The sequence below is a fragment of the Sarcophilus harrisii genome, chromosome 5 (assembly GCF_902635505.1).
Source record: "Sarcophilus harrisii chromosome 5, mSarHar1.11, whole genome shotgun sequence".
NCBI lineage: Eukaryota > Metazoa > Chordata > Mammalia > Dasyuromorphia > Dasyuridae > Sarcophilus > Sarcophilus harrisii.
Genome location: NC_045430.1, coordinates 180503576 through 180526077, shown reverse-complemented (window position 1 = coordinate 180526077; position 22502 = coordinate 180503576). Strand labels below are relative to the sequence as shown.

General features: G+C 37.4%; 1 protein-coding gene across 2 annotated transcripts in view; it reads left to right on the top strand.

Annotated features, from left to right (window-relative positions):
• The window catches only part of PLXNA4 (plexin A4), a 636841-nt gene that overhangs the window by 460019 nt on the left and 154320 nt on the right, over positions 1–22502 (top strand). For both annotated transcript variants that reach the window (XM_003771610.3, XM_031939072.1), the window contains exon 5: positions 11229–11329. In XM_003771610.3, coding sequence (XP_003771658.1) covers positions 11229–11329 — 101 coding nt within the window. The remainder of the gene's footprint in view (positions 1–11228; positions 11330–22502) is intronic.

Here is a 22502-nt window from a genome sequence, read left to right as displayed (position 1 = left end):
GGGGGAAGTGGAAGTGAGTGATTTAGAAGTAGACAACACAGCTCGAGAAATAGGCTACTAAGGGTGATGTTGGTCCTGGGTCTGATAAACTTGGGAGCGTGTTCTAAAAAACTTGGAAAGCTGCTTGATTGCTCCACCTTCCACCTTCCTTTTCCATGGCCCATAAGGCAGAATATGAAAAAGCCAATATAATAAAAAGTATCAATGGTTATATGTGACAGTGGAGATGTGGAGAGCATTAAGCAGTGGAGGCCATTGGTACCGAGCACTAATCACAGGATATATTCAACGATCTTAACACAAAGGCTGGTGAGAACAGCAGATGGGATAATACACAAGGGGCAACACTGCATCATTAGGGAATGGAAAAGAGAAAAATTATTTGATAAACTGAAGAAGAATCACAGAATGCAATAGAGGAGGAGGTTGGGAAGGATATTTAATGAGGCAAGATGAAGAAAAGGCTTTTTACATGTTTACCATCTTCCGAAAGGGAGATAATGGATCGGAGGTACAAAATGAGCCCACACTTAAGAGATGCAACCAATATGTGAGTTTCTTTTTCTTGACTATGTTTAAATTCATTGCTAGGGAAGGCTTATTTCTAAGGAGAAAGGGAAAGCAATTGACAAGTAGCGATAGTAATGCCAAAAAGAAAAAAGGAAAGAAAGAAAAGAGTATCAAAGAGAACCTTTAAAAATTCATGGAAGAAAGAAAAAGGAGGTTCAGAAGGTGATACAGAGAAGCAGATCGGTGCTGGTTGATTGTACTTAATTTAATACAGACTTTCTTTAATGAACAAATTGATGATGGTAGAAACCGACTTTTTAATACAGAAAATACAGGTTGAGAACTGAGGGGCATTGTGGGATTTGTAGTTCCCAGGGATGTGCATTCTCTCATAGCAATGAAAGCAATTTGGACTTGTGTGGGTCTCGAGCCAACAGGGAGTACTTTTGTTTTATCCAGAATTTTTAAGAAGATATAGACACAGCCTTTGAGATAGTAGACTAAGTGAAAGGAATAGGGACTACAAGAACTGAGGGACCAGCTACCCTGGGAAGACTCTTCTGTCTCACCTAGGATTTAATGATATAACATCAAAAGAATCATAGAGACAACAGGTAGAAAGGGAACCTAGAAAAGATAGTTGACCTATGGTTATAGCAGAGATGGAAAAGATGGAAGTGTACCATTGGGCTCTGCGAGCATCTCACAACAGAAGGCTGACTGGAACTGTCAGTTTTACTTACCTCCTCAAGGATTAGGGGAAGATCTCACAAAGGATCAGCTCCTTCTTTAACTGCCTTTCCTTTTCTTATCCATTTATCGACTCTGTAACATACTCTGCTTGCTTATTCTTCCTAAATGTTTTCTGAATCCCAATTTTGCCTCCAACATTAAGAGGCCAGGGAATAGCTATAAATAAACAAAACTTTAAATTAGGGCAAAGATAAAGCCTTTATCTGAATGTTAGGAATTTTCTTCACTGAGGTTCTGAACTATTGTGATTGCATTGAGAATTTCATCTGATCCAAGGCTCTAAAAACTGCAGAGAATGAGATCATGTAGATCTTAGGCCATTATATTGCATCTAGGCTAAATGTGAGCTAGCTGGTGTAACACAGTGTGGTTAATTATATCTCCAAATTAAGCAGAAAAAGGAAAAGGGACAGCATAGAAACAGGCAAGACCTCAATGATTCATCAAAACCTCCCCTCTTCCAGAAAAAAAAGAGAAAGTGGAAAGGAATATAGCCTTCTTCAGCAGAATTACAAATTGAGTGTCATCACCTAAGACAACTCTTGGGTTGCAAAAATGCAAAAATTAATTGTTTTGTTTCATTTTAAACATAATTTTTTGCATTATTGCTCATGGTTAAAAGTCTTCTATTTCATTAAATATCTATTTTCCCCTGAAAGATTATACTCAATTTTGATGAGTTGGTATTTCTTACTTATCATCCTAGCTCCTCTGCCTTCTGGAATATAATATTCTAAGCCCTTTGCTCCAAAACATGGAAGCTGCTGAATCCTGTGTGATCCTACCTGTGATTTTATACTGTTGAATATTTTCTCTTTCACACGGGAGCTCTGGAATTGGGCTACAATTTTCTTGGAAGACTTTGCTTTGATATTTCTTTCAGGAGTTGACCAGTATACTTTTTCAATTTCTATTTTGTTTTCTGAATCTAAGATATAAGGGCAGTTTTCCCTGGATAATTTCTTGAAATATGATGTCTACATTCATTTTTGATCATTGCTTTTAGGTAATCCAATAATTCTTAAGATATCTCTCCTCAATTTATTTTCCAGATCAGTTATTTTCCTATGAAGTACTTCACAATTTTTTTTCTTTTCTGAAAATTCTTTTGACTCTCTTTTATTGTTTCTTCATGTGTCATGGAGTCATTAGCTTCTAAATTCTACTTGTTAAGGAATTATTTTATTCAGTGAGCCTTTGTAGCAATTTTTCCATTTGGCCAAATTTGCATTCTACGGAGTTCTTTTCTTCAGTGGATTATTTGTGCCTATTTTACAATCAGGATAATTCTGTTTAAGATGTTATTTTTCCAGTATTTTTGTACCTCTTTTATCAAGCTATTAATTCAAAAATTTTCTTGCATCATTTTTTTTCTTTTCCAACTTTTTCCTTTATTACTCATCTCTTTCTTTAAATCTTGTTAAGTTTGTGTCCAATTATCATTTTTCTTTGAGGTTTTGACTCTGAGTTTTCTCATTATTATCTTCTTCTGAGCTTGTGTCTTGGTCTTCTCTACCACAATATTAGTTTTTTTATTGTCAAATTCTTTATTGTTGGGTTTTGACTCTAAGTTTTCTCATTATTATCTTCTTCTGAGCTTGTGTCTTGGTCTTCTCTACCACAATATTAGTTTTTTGTCAAATTTTTTATTGTTATTGTTATATACTTATTTTTTAGCCTATTTTTTTGTCTTTGAAATTTAAATTAAAGTTGTGCTTTGCTTTCCTCATGGTGGGAAAGAACTGTCCCAAGCTCCAAGCTTTTTTGAGCATCTGTTTTCAAACATTTTCAAGTTTTTGTAATTTCCAAGGTGGTGTGATCTAGGGAGAAGTGTGGTCACTGCTTTCCTGGTCTTTTCTATGGTCTTTAGCCAGGAAGGACCCTGCAGCCTCAAAATCTAGCATTTTTCTCTTTCTTAGAACTCTGAGCAGGGCCCCTGCTCCCTTATGACTGACCATAAGCCCTCTTCATCACTTAACTGTGACCCAGACCTACATGTGAGCAAGAAAGTTGCCTGTTAGCAGCACCTATACCCAAGACCAACAAAGGGTCCCTGATACACCTTTCTGATGAGCTATTCAACCCGCTTACTCTTTCTGGACTGAGAGCTCCCAAAATTGCTCTGCTGCTGTCATGGGTGCCTCCAAAGCACCTTCTGAGTTGTCTTAGGCTGCAAAATTGTCCCTCTCTGACATTTTTGTCTCCCCAAATTTTATGTGAGGTATTATTGTAAAGTTATTCAGATGGAAATGTTGGGAAAGTTTGACAGGTTGCTGCTTCAAATCTGTCCCCCTGGCTCTATGTTCCAAATCTCTCCTTACCCACATTGCCCTCTGATGTAGGCACAAAGGCCTGTCTGCCTTTTCTAGGTGTTCTAGAGACTGGAAGTTATGAAAGCTTGACTGTTGGAATTCCTTGAATATTTATTTTTAATAGCTTTGTAGACATCTTATTCTGATCCATGCCTTAAAAATCCAACTCTTTTATAATAGACTCGATCTGCTCATAACTGTGACTGATACTAATATTATACTTTTTAATTTCCATTGTTGGAATTGATCAAATTGTTTGATCAGTTAAGGTATTGTTCCTTGGTGACTAGATAAATATAGGTATTTGTGAAAATATGATTGTGGTAATTGAAAAATGTTTTCATTTATGAGACCGTAAAGAAAAATAAATTTGAAAGCTGTAAGAACTATGATTAACTTAATGACCATCCATAATTCCAGAGGACTGATGATTTAGCACATTATCCACCTCCTGAAAAGAGAGGTGATAGATTCAGAGTACAGAATGTAATGTTTTTGAACACAGTCGATGAGAGAGTTTGTTTTCCTTAACCATATATATTTGTTACAAGGAATTTTCCCCTTAATGGATTAGAGTAGGGGGAACGGGATATTTGAGACAGAGAAAAGTGATTTCTGTTAATTAAAAAAAATTAAAACTTTTATATGTTAGTACTCATAATGGACTATTTAGTTATACACACATGTTTATATAGGAGAGAGAGAGAGAGAGAGAGAGAGAGAGAGAGAGAGAGAGAGAGATGCACAGAGACACAGAGAATAGAGAAAGAGGAGATAGAGAGAAAAACAGAGAGAGACAAGACAGATAGAGAGAGAGATGAGGAGGAGAGAAGGAGTGGAAAGAGAGAGAGAAATGGCATGGCATTCTTGAAGATAAGAATAAGAGAGTTGGGGGACTATAAAAGTATACTTGGGAATAAGAGCAAGAGAATTCAATAAGGACATGATATGCAAAATATAATCCTCGATTGACTATTCACAGATAGTTGAGGAAATTCAGGTAGGGGATATTACCTGAAAATTGGTTCACAGTCCTTCATCTTGGGGGCAAGGGTCATAACACAAGCTTCTGGAATCAATGAATGGAAGTGATGATTCAACACAACAATTGAGGTTCATATATGAAAATGCTTTTTGCGTCTCACTTATACAAATGATATATCTTGGCAGAAACTTGTATTGATTGTGCTGAGTACATGCTCTAGGGGCCAGAAATGCTTTCTCTAACTCTTAGGAGAGTGCTTAGTACAATGCCTGCCACATAGTAGGTCCTTAATCAATGTTTACTGATTGATTAGTACCTAGATGGAAAGCAAGCTTCCCCAACTCAAATAGTAGCATGACTTTAGGGAGAGAGTCTAAAATAGCTTCACTATGGTGGATAGAGATATCTCACCACATGGAGGATAATTCCTCTGAGAGGCAGAGAGAAATGTTCCCTGGAGATAGTTCATAAACTGAAAACACTGTTATAGACAGCAAAGATAAGACCACTCTAGGAATATTTTCAGGCAAAATCCCTGGCCCCATTGAGGGCTACTTTGTAAAGGAATAGGTATGTCTCAAGGCTTCCTTCCAGCTCAAAGACAATAAAAGTCCAGGTCATTCTCAGAACTTTGAGGGAGTGCTTATTCTTCTGAATTACAAGTCTCAGAATGTTAATAAATGAGTAAATTGTCAATAATCCCAGATGTGAGAAAGAAAAAAAGAAGCAGGGTGGAAACAGGCGGGATCTAGGTGAGATTCAGCTGTTTCCTCCCTTCCAGAAAAGAGGAAGGGAAAGACAGAGCACCTATTATAGTACTATTCATCAGTATTATATATAAAAAGAGAAAAAAAAAAGACTTTTTTGAGACAAATCATTAGTTTTCTTCAAGATCATTGGGAACAAGGAGAGTTTTTCTATTGTATGAAGAATTTTAGCTGAAAATAAGCTGCTAGCTACGCCCAGAGAAAGAACTCTGGGTGATGACTAAAAACCATTACATTGAACTCCCAATCCCTATATTTATGCCCACCTGCATTTTTGATTTCCTTCACAAGCTAATTGTACAATATTTCAGAATCTGATTCTTTTTGTACAGCAAAATAATGGTTTGGTCATGTATACTTATTGTGTATCTAATTTATATTTTAATATATTTAACATCTACTGGTCATCCTGCCATCTGGGGGAGGGGGTAGGGGGTAAGAGGTGAAAAATTGGAACAAGAGGTTTGGCAATTGTTAATGCTGTAAAGTTACCCATGCATATAACCTGTAAATAAAAGGCTATTAAATAAAAAAAAAGAAAGAAAATAAGCTGCTAGATTGTCTAATCTATTACCATCATTTTTATATGTGAGAAAACTAAGTTCCCAAAGTATCATTGCAAATGAGTTGCAAAAACAAAATCATAAGTTAGATAATCTGATTCCTAGTCCGGTGTCCCTGCTGCAACACTAATGTATACAGCATCTCCATACTCTGAATGAGGAAGAAGTAGAAATGATTAGGGAAGTTTGGCAAAGGTGACCCAGGTCATCCCCTATAATTAGTATGCTGGGATCATCCACATGTTGGAAAAGCTCTCATAGAAAGTCTCAACCCCAAACTATAGCCAAGGGTTGATTAGTGATGACTCTGCATCATGAGGTTTTATACTTTACAAAGATGTTTCCTTACAACAGCCTTGTGAGGTGAGCATTAAAAGGATTATTACCTCCATTTTAAGGATGATGAAACTGAGGTCCAGGGGAATTAAGTATCTCACCCAAAGTTATAAAACTATTTAGTGGCAGAGTTCAGAATCAAACCTAAATCTAGATCTTTTTAATTCATAGGATCATAGGATTTGAATTTAGAAGAACTTTAGATTTAAGATGCATACTATTTTCAGTTTTTTGTGGTTTTTTCTTTTGATGCATTTCTTCTTCCACAACATGACTAATATGAAAATGTTTTACATGATTGTGCATAAAAAACATGTCAAATTGCTTACCATCTTAGAGAAGGGGAAGGGAAAGAGGGAAAGATAAAATTTGGAACTCAAATTTTTTTAAATGAATATTAAAAATTGTCTTAGACAATTTTTTTTTAAAAAGTACTATTTAACAAAAAGAACTTTAGGTTTAGATATCTCTGTTGGTTAGCTAGTACAACCCCATCATTTGACAGATTAAACAGGTCTCAGTCTGTTTCTTACCCTGTAATTTACCCAAGGTTATAGAATTGTAGGAAGGTAGAAAACAATGATTTATTAAATGCCTACTGTGTATGAGACACTTTAAATCAGTGTTTTACAGATATAATCTGTTTTGATCTGACTATCTGAAGATGTGGATGCTATTACTATCTCAATTTTATAATTGCAGAAACTGAAGCAAATAGCAAATAGCAATCTTTACTAACCAAAGATCATTCAGCTAGTAAGGGCCTAAGGCTAGGTTTGAACCCATCTTCCTGACTTCAAGCCTAGTGCTTTATCCATTGTACTACCTACCTGTCTAGAGTGTTAAAAGAATCCTAAAGGCCATCTAATCCTACTTTATGATTTTACAAATGAGGAAACTGAGGTCCAGAGAGATGAAATACCTTGCCTGAGTCACAGAAGTGTTAAAGGACAAGAGCCTTAGTCTGAATCAAAGTCCACCATTATTTCCAATCTACCATACTAAATCCAGAGCCCTTTCCCACTATATCATGCTTTCAATCTTAAGATGCAAATCAAAATTAGAAAGAAAAAAATGGCTAATGATAGACAGCCCCAGCTTCATCACAGTGCCTGCTGAGAAGGGGCAATAACACAAGGAAAAAGGAAGGAAATACTTCAAGTATCAAACGGTGTACCAGGAGGAGATAGAGAGAGAGCCAATCTAACGCTGTGCAATTCTATAATGATGGCAAGAAGGGGCAGAAAAGTGGAGGATTGACTGGTGAGAATTCTCAGTACATGTTTTGGAGAGAAAACAGGTGCAAAAAGCAATAGGAACACTAAAATAAAAGAAGAGAGGAAAAAAAGGAATTATTTAGGGATTTTAAAGAGTTTTTAAAAAACAAAGGTGTACCAAAGAAATGGAAAGAAAATCCTTTTTTAAACGGTAGCTAGGTAGCACCAGGATAGAGTGCTAGGCCTGGAGTCAAGAGAAAATGAGTTCAAATCTGGCCTCAGACACTTACTAACTATATAACCTAGAACAAGTCACAATCCTGTTGCTTCCATTTCCTCGTCTTTAAATGAGCTGAAGAAAATGAGAAGAAGAAATGGCAACTTAGTTCAGTATCTTTTCCAGGAAAACCCCAAATGGGGTCATGAAGAGTTGGACATGACTGCAACAACTCAACAACTTTTTTTGAAAGACATAAAGATAGAGGGTCATGAAATACCAGGAAAAACAAACAACAAAGAAATATCATTTTTATTGAAGCTTTTTATTTCCAAAACACATGCAAAGATAATTTGTCAACACTGACCCTTGCAAAACCTTGTGCTCCAGTTTTTCCCTCCCTTCCCCTCATCCCCTTTCTTAGATGACAAGTAATCCAATATATGTTAAACATGGCAAAAATGTGTAAATCAAATATAAGTATACATATTTATACAATTATCTTGCTGTACAAGAAAAATATGATCAAAAAGGAAGAAAAATGAGAAAGAAAATAAAATGCAAGCAAACAACAACAAAAAATGAAAATACTATGTTGTGATCCACATTCAATTCCTACAATTCTCTCTCCGGATATAGAGGGCTCTCATCATCATAAGAGCATTGGAACTGGTCTGAATCATCTCATTGTTGAGAAGAGCCACATCCATCAGAAGTGATCATCAAAACAAAGAAATATCAAAAAAATCTATTCAAAAATTGGATATGGATTAATTCCAGGATGAGAATGCTAAAAATATCCTCAAATTCCAGAGCTGGAAGGTTGTCTGTTCAAACATCACCATGAGCACAATGGGGTCAGGGCAGGGAAGTAACAGCTATGGTCAGTAGCCCTAATGATGACTTCAGCTTCTTTCCCATTCTGAAATTGTTTCTAAACTATAGATCACAGGATCAAGGATTATTGTCAGCTGAGGTGACTTTATCATTTTATAGATGAGGAAACTCAAAGTCCAGGAACTTTGCGACCTGCCCCCAAGTCCCATAGGTAGAAGTCAACCTGAATCCTGATCCCTGATTCTAAAGTCAGAGGCCTTTTTGCTATGCTGGATAAAAGTAGGGAACGTGTCCAGGCTTCGGGGTTTGTCTTTAACCTGGCTTATTAGAGTTGTGTGTTTTGGAGGGAGAGAAATTGAGAAAGACAGATGAGACCTCATTGGGGCAGAGCCGTGCAGCTTTGGAGAGTCTTGTTACTCGCCTGATTTTCCCTGTCTGTCTATTGTTTTGTTCCCCTGCCTTGGATGTATCCCCAAGGAAAGTCCTGTGCATTGGGCTGTGCTCTATGCTGTTCCGGGTCTCAGACACAAACCGCATCAAAGGGTTGATCAATGATGACTCTGTGTCATGAGGTTAACAATAGCTGAATCCTAGGTAAATCTTTGTTTAATTGAATTGAATTGACAACACTTCCTGAGCCCTTTCCTATTTGCTCTGTCATGTCTGTGTCATAGGTTAGGGTTCTCTGGTAATCCAAAGTCTTAAAACCCTGACCCCTATCACAAAGCATGAACCTTTGCTCAAGCTATAACAAGGGGAGGGGGTCATGGTGAGAAATTGGCTGGTAAAAATCCCCTCCTAAGGCACTTCCTCCCCTGCCCTTCCTAGACCGGCCACGATGATGGTTGAGGATTCATCCCGGGGTCACTGTCTCCCCTTCCCCAGCTGGGACACTTCTTCCTCCCCCTCCTTCTTCCAAAGCTGTGCCCCAGGTGAGCCATTGATATTTGCTCCAGGTACAAAAATAACTAGTTTCAGCTCTCATTCTCTCCACAATATCCCTTGAAAATAGTCCCCCAACTTGACTTTAACAACCTCCAGGGATGGGGCGTGGACTTTCTGCTGAGGTAACTCTTTTCATATCTGGATGGCTCTAGTTTTGAAGCAGTTTTTCGTTAGGTAAAGCCAAAATCTGTCTCCCTATAATCTTTAGAGGAAATTGGGGAGTGAGATTCAAACAGAGAAAGTCAGTGGGATGTTTTATGTAACAAGCTCCTGGTGAAAGATAGTATCAAATTGTCTGTCAGAGAGGCAATCCCTACTAACCCAAGGGAAGTGCACAGGAAAGACAGCAAAGACTGATTGATCTCCAGAAGGAAACCCTTAGACCCAGTACCCTAAAAATGAGTGAGCTAAGGCCACTAAGAACGAGTTTATGGCTCCTTACTAAAAGAAATTAGAATCTTCTTCTCTTCTTTGAAGAGGTAGGGGACTATGGGAATGGAATATTTCACATACTGTCAGACATGATTGACATCTTCATGGATCTTCCTAAACATTTTTTCCTCTTTCTTGCTTTCTTTTTTCTTATCTTGTCTTTTGTCTAACTTTTTGTGACAAGGAAAGACTTGCCGGCTAAAGAATGTAAAGGGTTATATTAAAAAAAAAAAAAAAGCAAATAAACTCCAAACTATAAGCTCCAAATGACCTTTTAAGATAAAAGAAAATCAGAATGAATGAACAAAGAACCATCTCTCTAGAAAAGCAGAAAGATGATCACAGGTGAAAGGTACCAATAGCGGAATTAGCTACGAGAGTAAAGTGTACACTGGAAAAGAAAGGGGAGAAAAGGAAAGTTCAAGTGCTTTGTCTAAGAAATGAATTGTTTGTGGGTGTACTTCTAGTTTGGAAGTGGGGAAAATAATATATATACATATAGATAGATACATATGTATGTATATTTATGTGAATAATACAAATAATTTTTTAAAATCTTCAGAGAGCTTCAAGAATGACTAAGAAAGAAGTTGTTTGTATGTTGACTTGGCAGTGCTATTAGTACCCCTTAAATTTCCTACTCTTGTTGACCATATTTGAGTTATTATCTGGAGAAAATTCATGCTTTGTGAAAAATGTCAGGATTTTAAGACCATGAATATTTGTTACAAAAGTTTTGTTTTTATCTTCTTTTTATTCCTGGAGGACAGGTGAGAGGAAGAGAAAATATAAGCATGTTCCTTGAAAAAAATAGTTTAAAAATAGGATAACCTAAGATCCTCTGACTTCTGACACAACCATGTTAGAGAAAATAGGGCAGGACTCAAGAAATGTTATCAGTTCAGTTCAATTCAACAAGGCAGGAAACTGGATCCTACAATTCCTCACACCCCTTTCAAAGCCTAATAATACTCCTTAGTCAACAAATACTTGTAAAGTTCCTACTGTGTGCCAGCTGTATTAAGCACTAGAGATTAAAAAAGAAAGGAAGAATGCAGTCCCTATTCTCAAAGAGCTCACAATTTAATGGATGAAAGAATCCTCCTATTCCTACTAATAATAGTAATAACAACTCAGATTTCTATGTTGCTTAAAAGTTTAGAGTATTTCCCATACAAAAATCTTAGGACATGGGAATTGCAAATATTCTTAGCTCATTTTTTTTGGAAAAAGCAAATTGAAAATCAAAAAGTCCCATTTCTATGATAAAAGATTCGTGTTGTACCAAATATTTCAGAGAATGAAACATTGGGTCTCTTTCAAGATTATTAACCATCTGTTTTTGTCCTCATAGCTCACCAGAGTTCCTGTTGAGTCGTGTAGTCAGTATCGAAGCTGCAGTGAGTGTCTTGGCTCAGGAGACCCCCATTGTGGCTGGTGTGTGCTTCATAACACGTGAGTATTACTGGTCAGCTACATCCTGCTTCCTGCTTTCCTCCACAATTTCTCATCCTTCTCGTCTTCTCATCATTCCTGCCATTCTTCCCTCCTTCCTCACTTTTTCCTCTCCTCTCCTCTCTTTCTCTGTTTCTTTCTTTCTGTCTGTCTCTCTCTCTATATATATACACACACACATATATATGTATGTATGCATATATATACATATATATATTTATGTATGTATATATAATTTCGTCCCTGTTTTCCCCCTTCCTTTGCCTTTTTTACCTCCACTTAAGAGCTGGAGCTACAGGTTCTCATACAGAACACACAAAATGTGAAGCACTGAATAGAATGGCAGAATAGTGACATGTTGGGAAAAATGTGGTTCTGAAAGTGGGTCTGGCTCACCTTACTTAATTCTATTTACTTCAAGCAACATTTGAGCAGCAAGTGAAGAAACGGGGCTGTTTGGAGAAGAGAACTTTGGTAGCTGGAGGAAGCTATAGGCAGTTCAGTAGACAGTGTGGTGGACTTGGAGTAAAGGAAGGCTTGGTTCAAATCTAGCCTTAGACATTTACTGCCTGTGTGATCCTGCCTCAGTTTCCTTATCTATGAATGGAGGTGTAATAATCGCACCTCCTTCCCTGAATTGTTGGGAGGATAAAGGGAGACCATATTTGTAAAGAAGTGCTTTATAAACATTTATCATGATTATCATCAGGGAATCATCCCTATTATTATTGGAACAGGGGGTGAGGAGATGGTGAGATCAGGCTGGATTTGATTGGCTCCAAATAGGAGATATGGGAGAAATGTGAAGAGGTAGATTTGGGCTTGATGTAAAAGGCAACCACTGTGTACAATGCATTAAGTTATGGCAGAGTTACAAATTAAGAAGATGGCCCCATGGTCCCACACCTGCCTTTGTGGAATTTAAAGTGTCACTTACAGATAATAGACACCTGAATGATGGTACCCCAGAAAAAAGGCAAGTGGAAATATATGTTAATGCATGTAAATATATGCCTGATGAGGACAGTGGGGAGCAGGGGTGCTCATCAAAAAAAAGAGGAGTAATGAATGGAAATCAGCTCTGTTTAATCCGAGAAAGTTTCACAGAGGAAGAGGTCTGAGGGAATATTTCAGGTGAATCAGGGAGTTAACCTTTCTCCCAGCTATGGAGCTTCCACAAGGGTTATAGGACATTCCCAGCAGCCAGTCCACATTTTTTAGTGCTTACCTTCTGCCAGGGATTGTGGTGAGCACTGGGAATGCAGACAAGAGCCAAAATGTGGTCTTTCCCCTTAAGAAGCTCACACTTTAATGGAGACAAGATGCAAACAATTATGCACATAAAATATTTCCAGGGTAAGTGGAAAGTATTCTTAGACAGAAAACACTAGCTCTCATGGGTGGGGGGGAACAGAGAGGGGAGGTAGGAAAAGCTTTCTGCAATAGGTGGGCAGTGCTTTGGACAAGGGTCTTCTGGCTAATGGCCAACCTGGGGGAAACCTAGGTTTTCTGAGTTTTTGAGCCTACAGAATAAGGAAAGCTCAGCTCCACATTGCTGCAGGCTCACACACCTGCCACCATTCATAGGCAATCAGTAGGTCTGTCCACACACTGTCACCTGATGCCTGTGGGATCCAGGAGGGGGGTTCCATGTCAGCTTTGATCCCTGCCAGGTGGTTCTCCCATCATCCCCAGAGAACACTGAGCTCTTGTGAGCAATAGGGACATGGCAGCTCTAGGAAGGCAGAGAGAAGATCTACCCCTAGGGAATGGAGATAGCCAACCTAGACTAAATGCTTGTTAATTAAAAAAAATACACTTCTAATTAAAAAATGAATAAATAATATCTTGGCACTTCAAGAGTTTTCAAAATACTTTATACACATTGTCTAATTTGATCCAAATTGACAATCTTATATGCTTGACAGAGGAGATGTTGTTACTCCCATCTTAATAATGAAGAAATTAGGTTCCAGACAGTTTAGTAGATGTGAAAATAGAATAGTAGAATCACCAAATCTTCAAGTTCATAGGTCATCTCATCCTACTCTTAAATAATTTACTTAAATAAATACTCTTGAACCCCCACTACCATATTCCTAATAAGTTGTCATACAACTTCTGTTCAAATACTCTTTATAGTGGCAAATCATCACTTGAACCTGGGTTTTTTGATGATTAGTCTGGTATTCTTTCCTGAAAGTCAAGATCTTGCTATTTAAATAATTCTTTATTAGTAAGTGAAGGGTTTCCAGTGGACACTCAGTTTCTCCATCCATACAATCAGGATTATAAATAATCCCCACTAATGATCAACTGGTGGTTACTTAGGGGAATGGAATTAGTAATTAGTCCTGGGTTTGCTACTACCTTGCCCTGGTGCTAGTCTCCTCATCTGGAATAATAGATTATATTTTATTAGAATTTTGTGAAGATAAATTGGTATGAGGATGTAAAAACCGCTGTGGAAAAGTTAAAATACTTTGTCAATGTAAGATATTACTGGTTTTGAGCCTTTGAGTTGAAATCTCCCTGGACTTCAGTTTCTTCATTTATACAACCACGGCATTGGGTTAAATGTCTTAAGTATTTTTCTGCTAGAACATTATTATTCCTTGATTACTTTTCCTTTAAAAATTTTTATGACTATCTTTTGTTTTTATATCATCTCAATTTTCAAATATATCCACCCCTAGGGCCAATGCCTTGTAACAAAAAATAAAAGAGATGAAGAAAGAAGAAAAACCGGTTTCACAAAACCAAGACATTAACCTCGTATAAGAGTATGTGCAATAAGCTACAATCATAGTCTCTCATCTCCACATAGAAGGGATGTGATATGTGTGTGTGTGTGTGTGTGTGTGTGTGTGTGTGTGTGTTTGTGTGTGTGTAGTTTTCCTGATTTTGATTATTTTATTCTGCCTTTGTTCATATAAATCTTCCCATGATTCTCTGAATTCTTCATATTCATCACAGTAAATAAGACAGTTGGAGAAAACAAGCTGGTAGGAAAGAGTTCACTGCCCAAATCTTTCAACAGAAAGAAATTCTGGGAAAGACATACCTGGTCAGGTAATGGATTGAAGGAGTCAGAATGTTAAAGCTGAAGAGACCTTAGATCTAAATCCCTTAGACTTAGGGACCTAGTCCAACCCTCTCATGGAGTCCACTAATTATAGAGTGAAGGTGGAGAAAAGCAGCTTGATGAAACATTCTCATCTAGTTATTTTTTTAAACAAGCTTCTCATTATCAATATGATTGTCCTTACCTCCTGCTGCTGAAAAGAAATCCAGACACTATTTCTAGTGATGGAGCATTATTTTTTTGCATTTAATAGTATTTTATTGTTTTCTAATTACCTGTAAAGATAGTTTTAAACATTTATTTTATGTTTTCTGTGTTATGGATTTTGTGTTCCAAATTTCTCTCCTTCCCTCTTCCCAAGACAGCTAGCAATCTGGTAAAGGCTTAAACATATTTCCATATTAGTAATGTGAAAGAATTAGAACAGAAAGGAAAAATGATGAGAAAGAAAAAAACAAAAATAATAAAAAAGTAAACATAGGATGCTTCAATCTGCAGTATTGTTGCTGCTGTATGCAATGTTTTCCTGGTTCTGCTCACTTCACACCAAATCAGCTCATCTAAGCTTTTCCAGGATTTTCTAATACAGTCTATCCATCATTTTTATAAAATAATAGTATGCTATTATATTCATATATCACAACTTAATTAACCATTCCATAATTGATGGATGAGCTTCAGATGGGACAATATGATAGATATGACTTTCCTAGCAATTAGAGGAAGGGACTCTGGGTAATAAATATATTATATAATGCATATTACATATTTATACATATATATATAAAATAAATAATGTCAGTCTCCATCATTCAACCCCCAGTCAATCTTTACTGTTCATCTTAAAGTACAGTATCTTTTTAGTTTTCAGATATCCTAAACCTCCATATTTATGTAGGTGACCCATACAGAGGAAATCACCAATCCAGATTCAGTATCTATCAGGAAACCATGGTGTAGTCAAAAGAAAGAGGCTGCAATCTTGTTTCTGACACTTACCTGAGTCTAACTATGATCACAAACAAATCACTGAAATCTTTCAAACCTCAGTTTTGTTACTGCAAAATGGGATTTATTGCTGCTTTTATTTCTTATCTCATGGAAAGTAATTTTTGAGGAAAATACTTTAAAAAGCTGAAAATATTATACATATATATATATATGCCATGAAAATTATTGTTATTGTGAGATTGCCCTTGATAAGTTACAGCATTCTTGTTTCTACTCTACTCTATCAATTTTTGATCACAGGTAAAGCATATTGAGTAGCAATGACCACGAAATAATGGAGAGGAAGATGGAAAGGGGATGGATTGCTAGGAAGTATGTGTGTTTATATATGTAATATGCTTGAAATCATGATTAGGGACATTATTAAACAGAGTAGGAGCTAAAGCAGAGTAGGAAAAAAACATTCTAACCAGTTCACAAATGTGCTACAAACTAAAAAAAGATCAGGAAATACCAATGTAACTCAAATCCTACCTACTGCTATTTGTTCCCAGTTGTCACAAAGCACTCAAAAATCCAAGTAGGGCAGAGGTTCCCCATCTGTCCCTTTGCCTCTGCCTTTGCCACTGGGACTACATGGTCTATATAAGTGGTAACCCGATTCATTTGCTGAGATGATGAGTGAGTGCTGGAATGTTTGACCAGCTTTGTCCTTAAATCACTCTATCCTGCCACTAAAACTGACTCTCCTTGCCCCGGCCTGGACAAAGATGGAGAAAAGCCAATCAGCAGTCTGAGAGGCTTGATGATAATAATTCAGTCCTCCTCACTCCCTCCCAGTCTTTTCTTGTCCATGGCCAAAAATGTGTCCCCCAAACAACCCAAGCTCAGTGGATCCTTGTCCCCCTTGCTGCTTTCACCCCCATGGCCCTATTCCCAGCTCAAAGAATTCTATCTCAGTCCTAGCAGGTAACAGTATCTCCCTCCATTGGCCCAGCCTCATTGATTAACCCAGACATTACCTTTCTTAAGACAAGTCTTCAGCGTCACTCATGGAAAGCTCATGTAACCCAAGACATTTACAGGAGGAAAGATAAAATCAGCTTTTATAAAGTCTCTCCTGTAGTCTCTTGCCCTGACCCTCTTACTGCCCCCCTTCCAGATTTCTTCTCCTGGAAGGATGCCTTTACCCTGCTGGCACGAGAAGTTCTAAGAATTCTTTTTGCTTTTATTTAAAGTTTTTGCAAAGGAGGAGAAAGTAAAATAAAAGGTAGCAGTGTCCCAGAATAAGGGCAACACATAGGATTGAGTTCTAGTCTCTACTCTGCTCTAGCCTGCTGCCCAATAGTTGCATGGTCCTGGACAAGTCACAACTAATATGAACTTCTGTATCATCACCTATAAAATAAATTAATAGGATTAAATCGGGGTTCTTAACCTGGGGCCCACAAATAAATAAATAAATAAATATGTATGTGTGTGTGTGTGTATATATATATATATATTAGGAAGTCTGTGAACTTGTATGGAAGAAAATTACATCTTTATTTTGATATAATTGGTTTCTTTATTAATCCTACATATTTTATGCATTTAAAAATATTCTGGGGGCACAGTGAATAGAGCATCAGCCCTGAAATCAGGAGAACCTGAGTTCAATTCTGACCTCAAACACTTAATACTTCCTACCTGTGTGACCCTGGGCAAGTCACTTAACCCCAGTTGCCTAAGCAAATAAAAAAAACATTCTGAAAATGGGTCCATAGACTTCACCAGATGGTCAAAATAATCTATGATGTAATAGAAAATGTTAAAAAAAAAACACCTGAATTAGATGAGATCTGAGGTCTCTTACAACTATAACTTTCTATGGATTTCAGGCTCTAATAGCAAGTACCAATTCAGACAAGTGGCTTATGTGACTTTGGAAAGGAAAATACACCAGTCAACTTTCTACTGGAAAAAGAAGCAGTCTATTTTATGTGTTGTTAAATATGGTTGTGCTGGCCATCATGGTTGTTACAAGCTTCCCTGCCTCTTCCATTAAGCTATTTCTGATTCCTCCTGATGTTTAATGACTTTCCCCCCTTAGATTTCATGATTTTGAATTTCACTTGTTTGTGTATGTTTTGTACAGTCCCTTCCCCATTTTACTATATAAGTTCCATATCATAAACTATCTATTATCTGAACTTTGTATTTTCTCCTAACACCTAGCACAAATATTTGCACAAAGTAGGCATTTCATGTTTGTTGAATGAACTACTAAATGAATGAATGACAAGTTATTTTTATGGGATGAAGGAAGAAAGAAGTCTAGGCAAGCTCTACAAAATATGTTGGAAAAACATCCAATTGTCATGCTACGATTCATTTACTTGTTCATCATTCATTCAACAAATGTTTGAGTACCAATCATACACATTTCATCCCACTTGCCTGATGGCACCCTGGGTGAGTCCAGTCCTAAATTGAAGAGATATAGTAGGTTCATCATCATATATGGCTTACTGAAGACAGGTTTAAAGGATGAATTTCCCTATATGGGACACTCCCTCCTTTGTAGACATTACATTTTTATAATTAACCTCACTCTTGAATTACTCGTGTTCCCCATAGGAAAGAAAAAGGGCAGAGGTAATTGAGGTGGAAGAAAAAACTAATGAACTTTTACAGGGAGGAATAAACATAGCAACCTCTTGCCTTTGGGCTCTTGGGAGTGTGAGGTGTCTAGTCAGCATTCGTCTACAAGTCACTAATTTAAATCAGTCATCAGACTCACCTAGACTAGAGCAAGGGGAAATTATGGGCTGCAGGAAGGAAGAGGGGAAAAGAAAGGAAAGGAAAGAAAGAAGAAAGAAAAGAGAGGGGGTTTGTCCATGCCTTTCTTAATATGTGACATTCAAACCTGAGATTCATCATCATAGATACAGAGTAGAGAGGCTAAAAGGTAATTTGATGCAATATCTCATTTTATAGATGGGAAAACTGAGGTCTAAGAATGTTCAATATCCTGACTGAAGATACCCAGGTAGTAAAGAATGTTGTGAATGTTGGCTGATTGAAGCACAGTTAAGTGGAACTATCGGTTTCCCAGTTCTGGAAATCATGCATCTTAATCAGACGTAGTCTAAGACAAAATAATTTTTTGACCCCCATATTACATTGCTAATACAAAACACGAAATACCCTGGAACTTGCTATTCTGTGCTTCTGCAGTTGATTTTTTAAACCTACCTATTGGACCTTATACTTACCTCTCTTAAATTTCATCTTGTTAGATTGGATCCATTGCTGTGGGTTGTCAAGATCTTTTTGTACCGTGGCCCTGCTGCCATCTATTGTGTTGGCTATATTCAATTTGATATAAAATTAGATGATATGTGTAAGTTGTTTACCACATAGTAGATATTTATTATATAAATATATAAATTGTCATTATTATGTGTTGATAAAAGTTGTTAAATCCCAACTCGTGTTTCCTCCTCCAGGAACTGTCTTCTTTGAACCTCTTATGGACTTCCTCCTAGACTTTAGCTAGCAGTTCTTTGACTATAAAGTTGTTGATAGTATATCATACTTCTCTAGGTATACGGCACATCCCTCTGTATTATTCCCAATGCCTGGTACAATGATCTGCATACAACAGGCTCTTAATATAGATTCTTAAATCTAAAAACAGAAAGGATACCCAAGGTTTGATCAATGGAAATTGAAATAATGTGTGTGTTTTATATGAAACTGGACTTCTAATGTGTTCAGCTTTTTAATTAAGTTGAATATGATAGGAATAAAACTGCCCTACCTATCTGAGTCCCATTCTGAACTTCCTCCTTCAATTCTCTGTATAGTTTTAAAATATATCATTGGTGCTCTTTTTAAAATTTTTCATTCTTTATTTGATGTCCCCACCACCATCTCCTTCCACACAACTCTTCTCACCCAAAATAGAAGCTTTTGCTTGTAACAACAACCTTTTAGTATAGTCAAGTCCGTCAAATTCACACATTAAATGTGTTTGGAAGTATATGTCTCATTCTGCACCTGTAATCTAACCTCTCTCTAAGATGTGGGAAGCTTGCTTCTTCATCAGTATTCTGGAAACAGGATTGGCCATTGAACTAATTATAGAACTGAGGTTTTTCACAGTTGTTTTTGTGGTCATTATCTAAATTGTCCTCTTGTTAGCTTCATAGTAGACATCCCCAAACTTCTAACTGCAAGATTCAGTGCTCCCTTCATCTGCTTTTCTAGAAATGATTTGAAATTAGTAACTTAAACCTTAAAATATATTCAAGTCAGTGTTACCTGACTGTGCTATAATTTTTCTGTGAATTAAGCCTTTTATCTTTCGTTAAAGAGATTCCCAATATTGGTTATAGGGAAGATATTCAGAGAGGATCTTTCTAGCACCCTAAAAAGATACCATATAGATAAATAGTCAAACTATGCACCAAGGATGGGGGTCTGTATGGGGCCTGAAAAAGGTGTTGGAAAAGTTGCCAAAACAGGCTTTGCCTTTAAAATAAAATGTCTGCTATACATATGGTAAAATACTTTTAAAATACTTAGGGAATGGGAAAGCACTTGTGACTCCCTACTCTCCCTCCTGGTCTCTTATTCTGAGCTATCTCTAACCTCTTTGGGATTTAATTTCACTAAAATATTCCCATGAGTCATAGTGTACAGGAAGCCGAATTTGACTTCACTTTGATAGCTTGGAAGTTATTGCTGCCTGAAGTCAGCTCACTTAACTTTCAGGAAATTGGCTTGCCCTAGGGCTAATCAATCAGTGTTGGAGAGGTCCTCAGATCCATTCCCTTGTTTCAGGGAAATGGAGAGGAAGGAAAGGGCTGAATATAACTTTCTCCTGTCTTGGGAGACAAGGGCCCTGAAAAGGAAAATCATGGAATGTTATAACTGAAATAGACTTTAGAGACATGGAGTTCATACCACCATTCCCATGCATGAGGAAGCTAAGGCCCAGAGAAATTGTGACAGCTCCAAGGTCACCCATGCGGCAGAGCTGGAACTAAGCAGAAGTTAATAGAGTTTGGTGAATAGAGTTCTGGATCCAAGTAGTCTGAGGTAGATGGAAACTGGGTTCTAGTGCCTGTGGTAGGGTCCCAGACAGTCACTTGCCCTTTGAGTTTCATTCATTTCATTTTACAATCTCTAAAACAGGGATAAAAATAACTCATAAACACTTCTGAAGGGTTATTGTGAGGAAAGCACTTTGCAAACTTTAAGCACCGTATAAATCGGACTACTATGAAAACCCTGATTCTCTTTCCATCACTGATTTAAATCAGAGTCCATCCCTGGGTTATTTATGCCATACAATAAATACAATGGTGCAGAGATTCCAAATAGCCAGATAATCCAAATCTAGTGTTGCCTAACAGTTAATCCAAAAAGTCACTCCTACTTGGCTTGGGAGTATTATTTTGCATCCATTCCTTTAATACTTCCAGAATCTATGACTTTTTTTGGATATGGGTACATCATCCACCAGAGTAGATCAGAACCCTTCTATGTCTCAATTGAGAGTTTCAAAAATTCTCATGACTGAAAAAAAATCCAACCCTTTAGGTTGATGAAAGTCTTTAAAGACAGACTTGGTTTTGGATAAAAGAGAGACAGTTCATTGCCAGTTGCATCTCCAAGGCCTTTATGGGGGTGTTATTGCCTGCCAGAGGTTTATCAATATTGGTAAAGCTTCCAAGAACTACTGTCACTCATCTGGAATGGTCAGGCATCCAAAGTGGCCTTTAGGAGAGGGTTTTATAAACATGCATACACATGCCCTAAAATGCCATTCTGAGGCCTTATCTACAATCTGGGTTTGCAAAGGCATGAATTCCACGGGGCAGTGGAAAGAATACTGATTCTGGAGTCAGAGGACCTGACTTCAAATTGTATTTACTGAGTATGTAAACCTAAGTATGTATCACTTAACATTTTGGGGTCTCCACTTACTTATCTCTAAGAGGAACTTGGGAGGTTCCTTCAGGGTCTGAATCTGATATACAACACTCACTCTCTCTCTCTCACTCTCTCTCTCTCTCTCTTCTCTCTCTTTCTCTCTCTTTCTCTTTCTCTTTCTCTCTTTCTTTCACTCTCTCTCTTTCTCTCTGTTTCTCTCTTTCTCTTTCTCTCTCTTTCTTTCTCTCTCTCTGTCTTTCTCTCTCTCTTTCTCTCTTTCTTTCTCTCTTTCTCTCTTTCTCTCTCTCGGTTTCTCTCTCTCTCTCTCTCTCTCTATATATATATATATAGATATATATAATATATATGTTATAGACTAGAAGTTCTTTACCTTCTTTGTGATATGGATACCCCCTTAGCAGTCAGTTGAAGCCCATGAACCCCTTCTCAATAATGTTTCTAAATGAGTAAAATTAAATGCACAGAATTTCGAAAGAAACCAATTATACTGAAATACAGCAATCAACATATGTCTAAAAATTTGCAGATCCCCTGAAATCGATTTCCTGGCCCCAGGTTAAGAAGCTTTATTAAAGACAAACACCCGCATATTGTTCTGCGGACTATTTGCCTTCCTGATTGGATTCCACTTGGACTTAGACAAAAATGAGTTCCCATTCTCAAAGTATAAACTAACCAATAATGGGAGGGGAGCCAGGTGTTTCCATATGTTCAGAAGACAAACTGAGACTAAAAATGTGCTCAGTTAATACACAAAGTAAATAATTCATGGGTAGAAAATCAAGAGTTAATTATATTAAAGCCGCCTCCCGCTCCTCCATTAATGATTCCCCCCCACGCCCTGAGGTGAGGAGCGGTAACCTAGTAAATCTCAGAGAGCTGTGTGGCAGGAACGGTGCTCCATCCCCAGACTCCCCAGGTCCGTTTCTCGGGAAGGCTTGACCTCTAAATACCTGTTTCTCTGAGTATTCCCGCTTTATCCTTGGGCATATTTATATTCCCATTTCCCGGGGAGGACATAGACGTTTTTATTTGCCTCTATGTCATTCCCAAGGTACAGGCAGGGACTTAGTAAATGCTTTCTCTTTGTACATGAAGATGTCTCTGATTAGTTAATTTGGGGAAGGGGGTCTATAACCCGTCCCCCACACCAAGAAATTTCAGTTTCACTCATTCTATTAGAGAATCCTA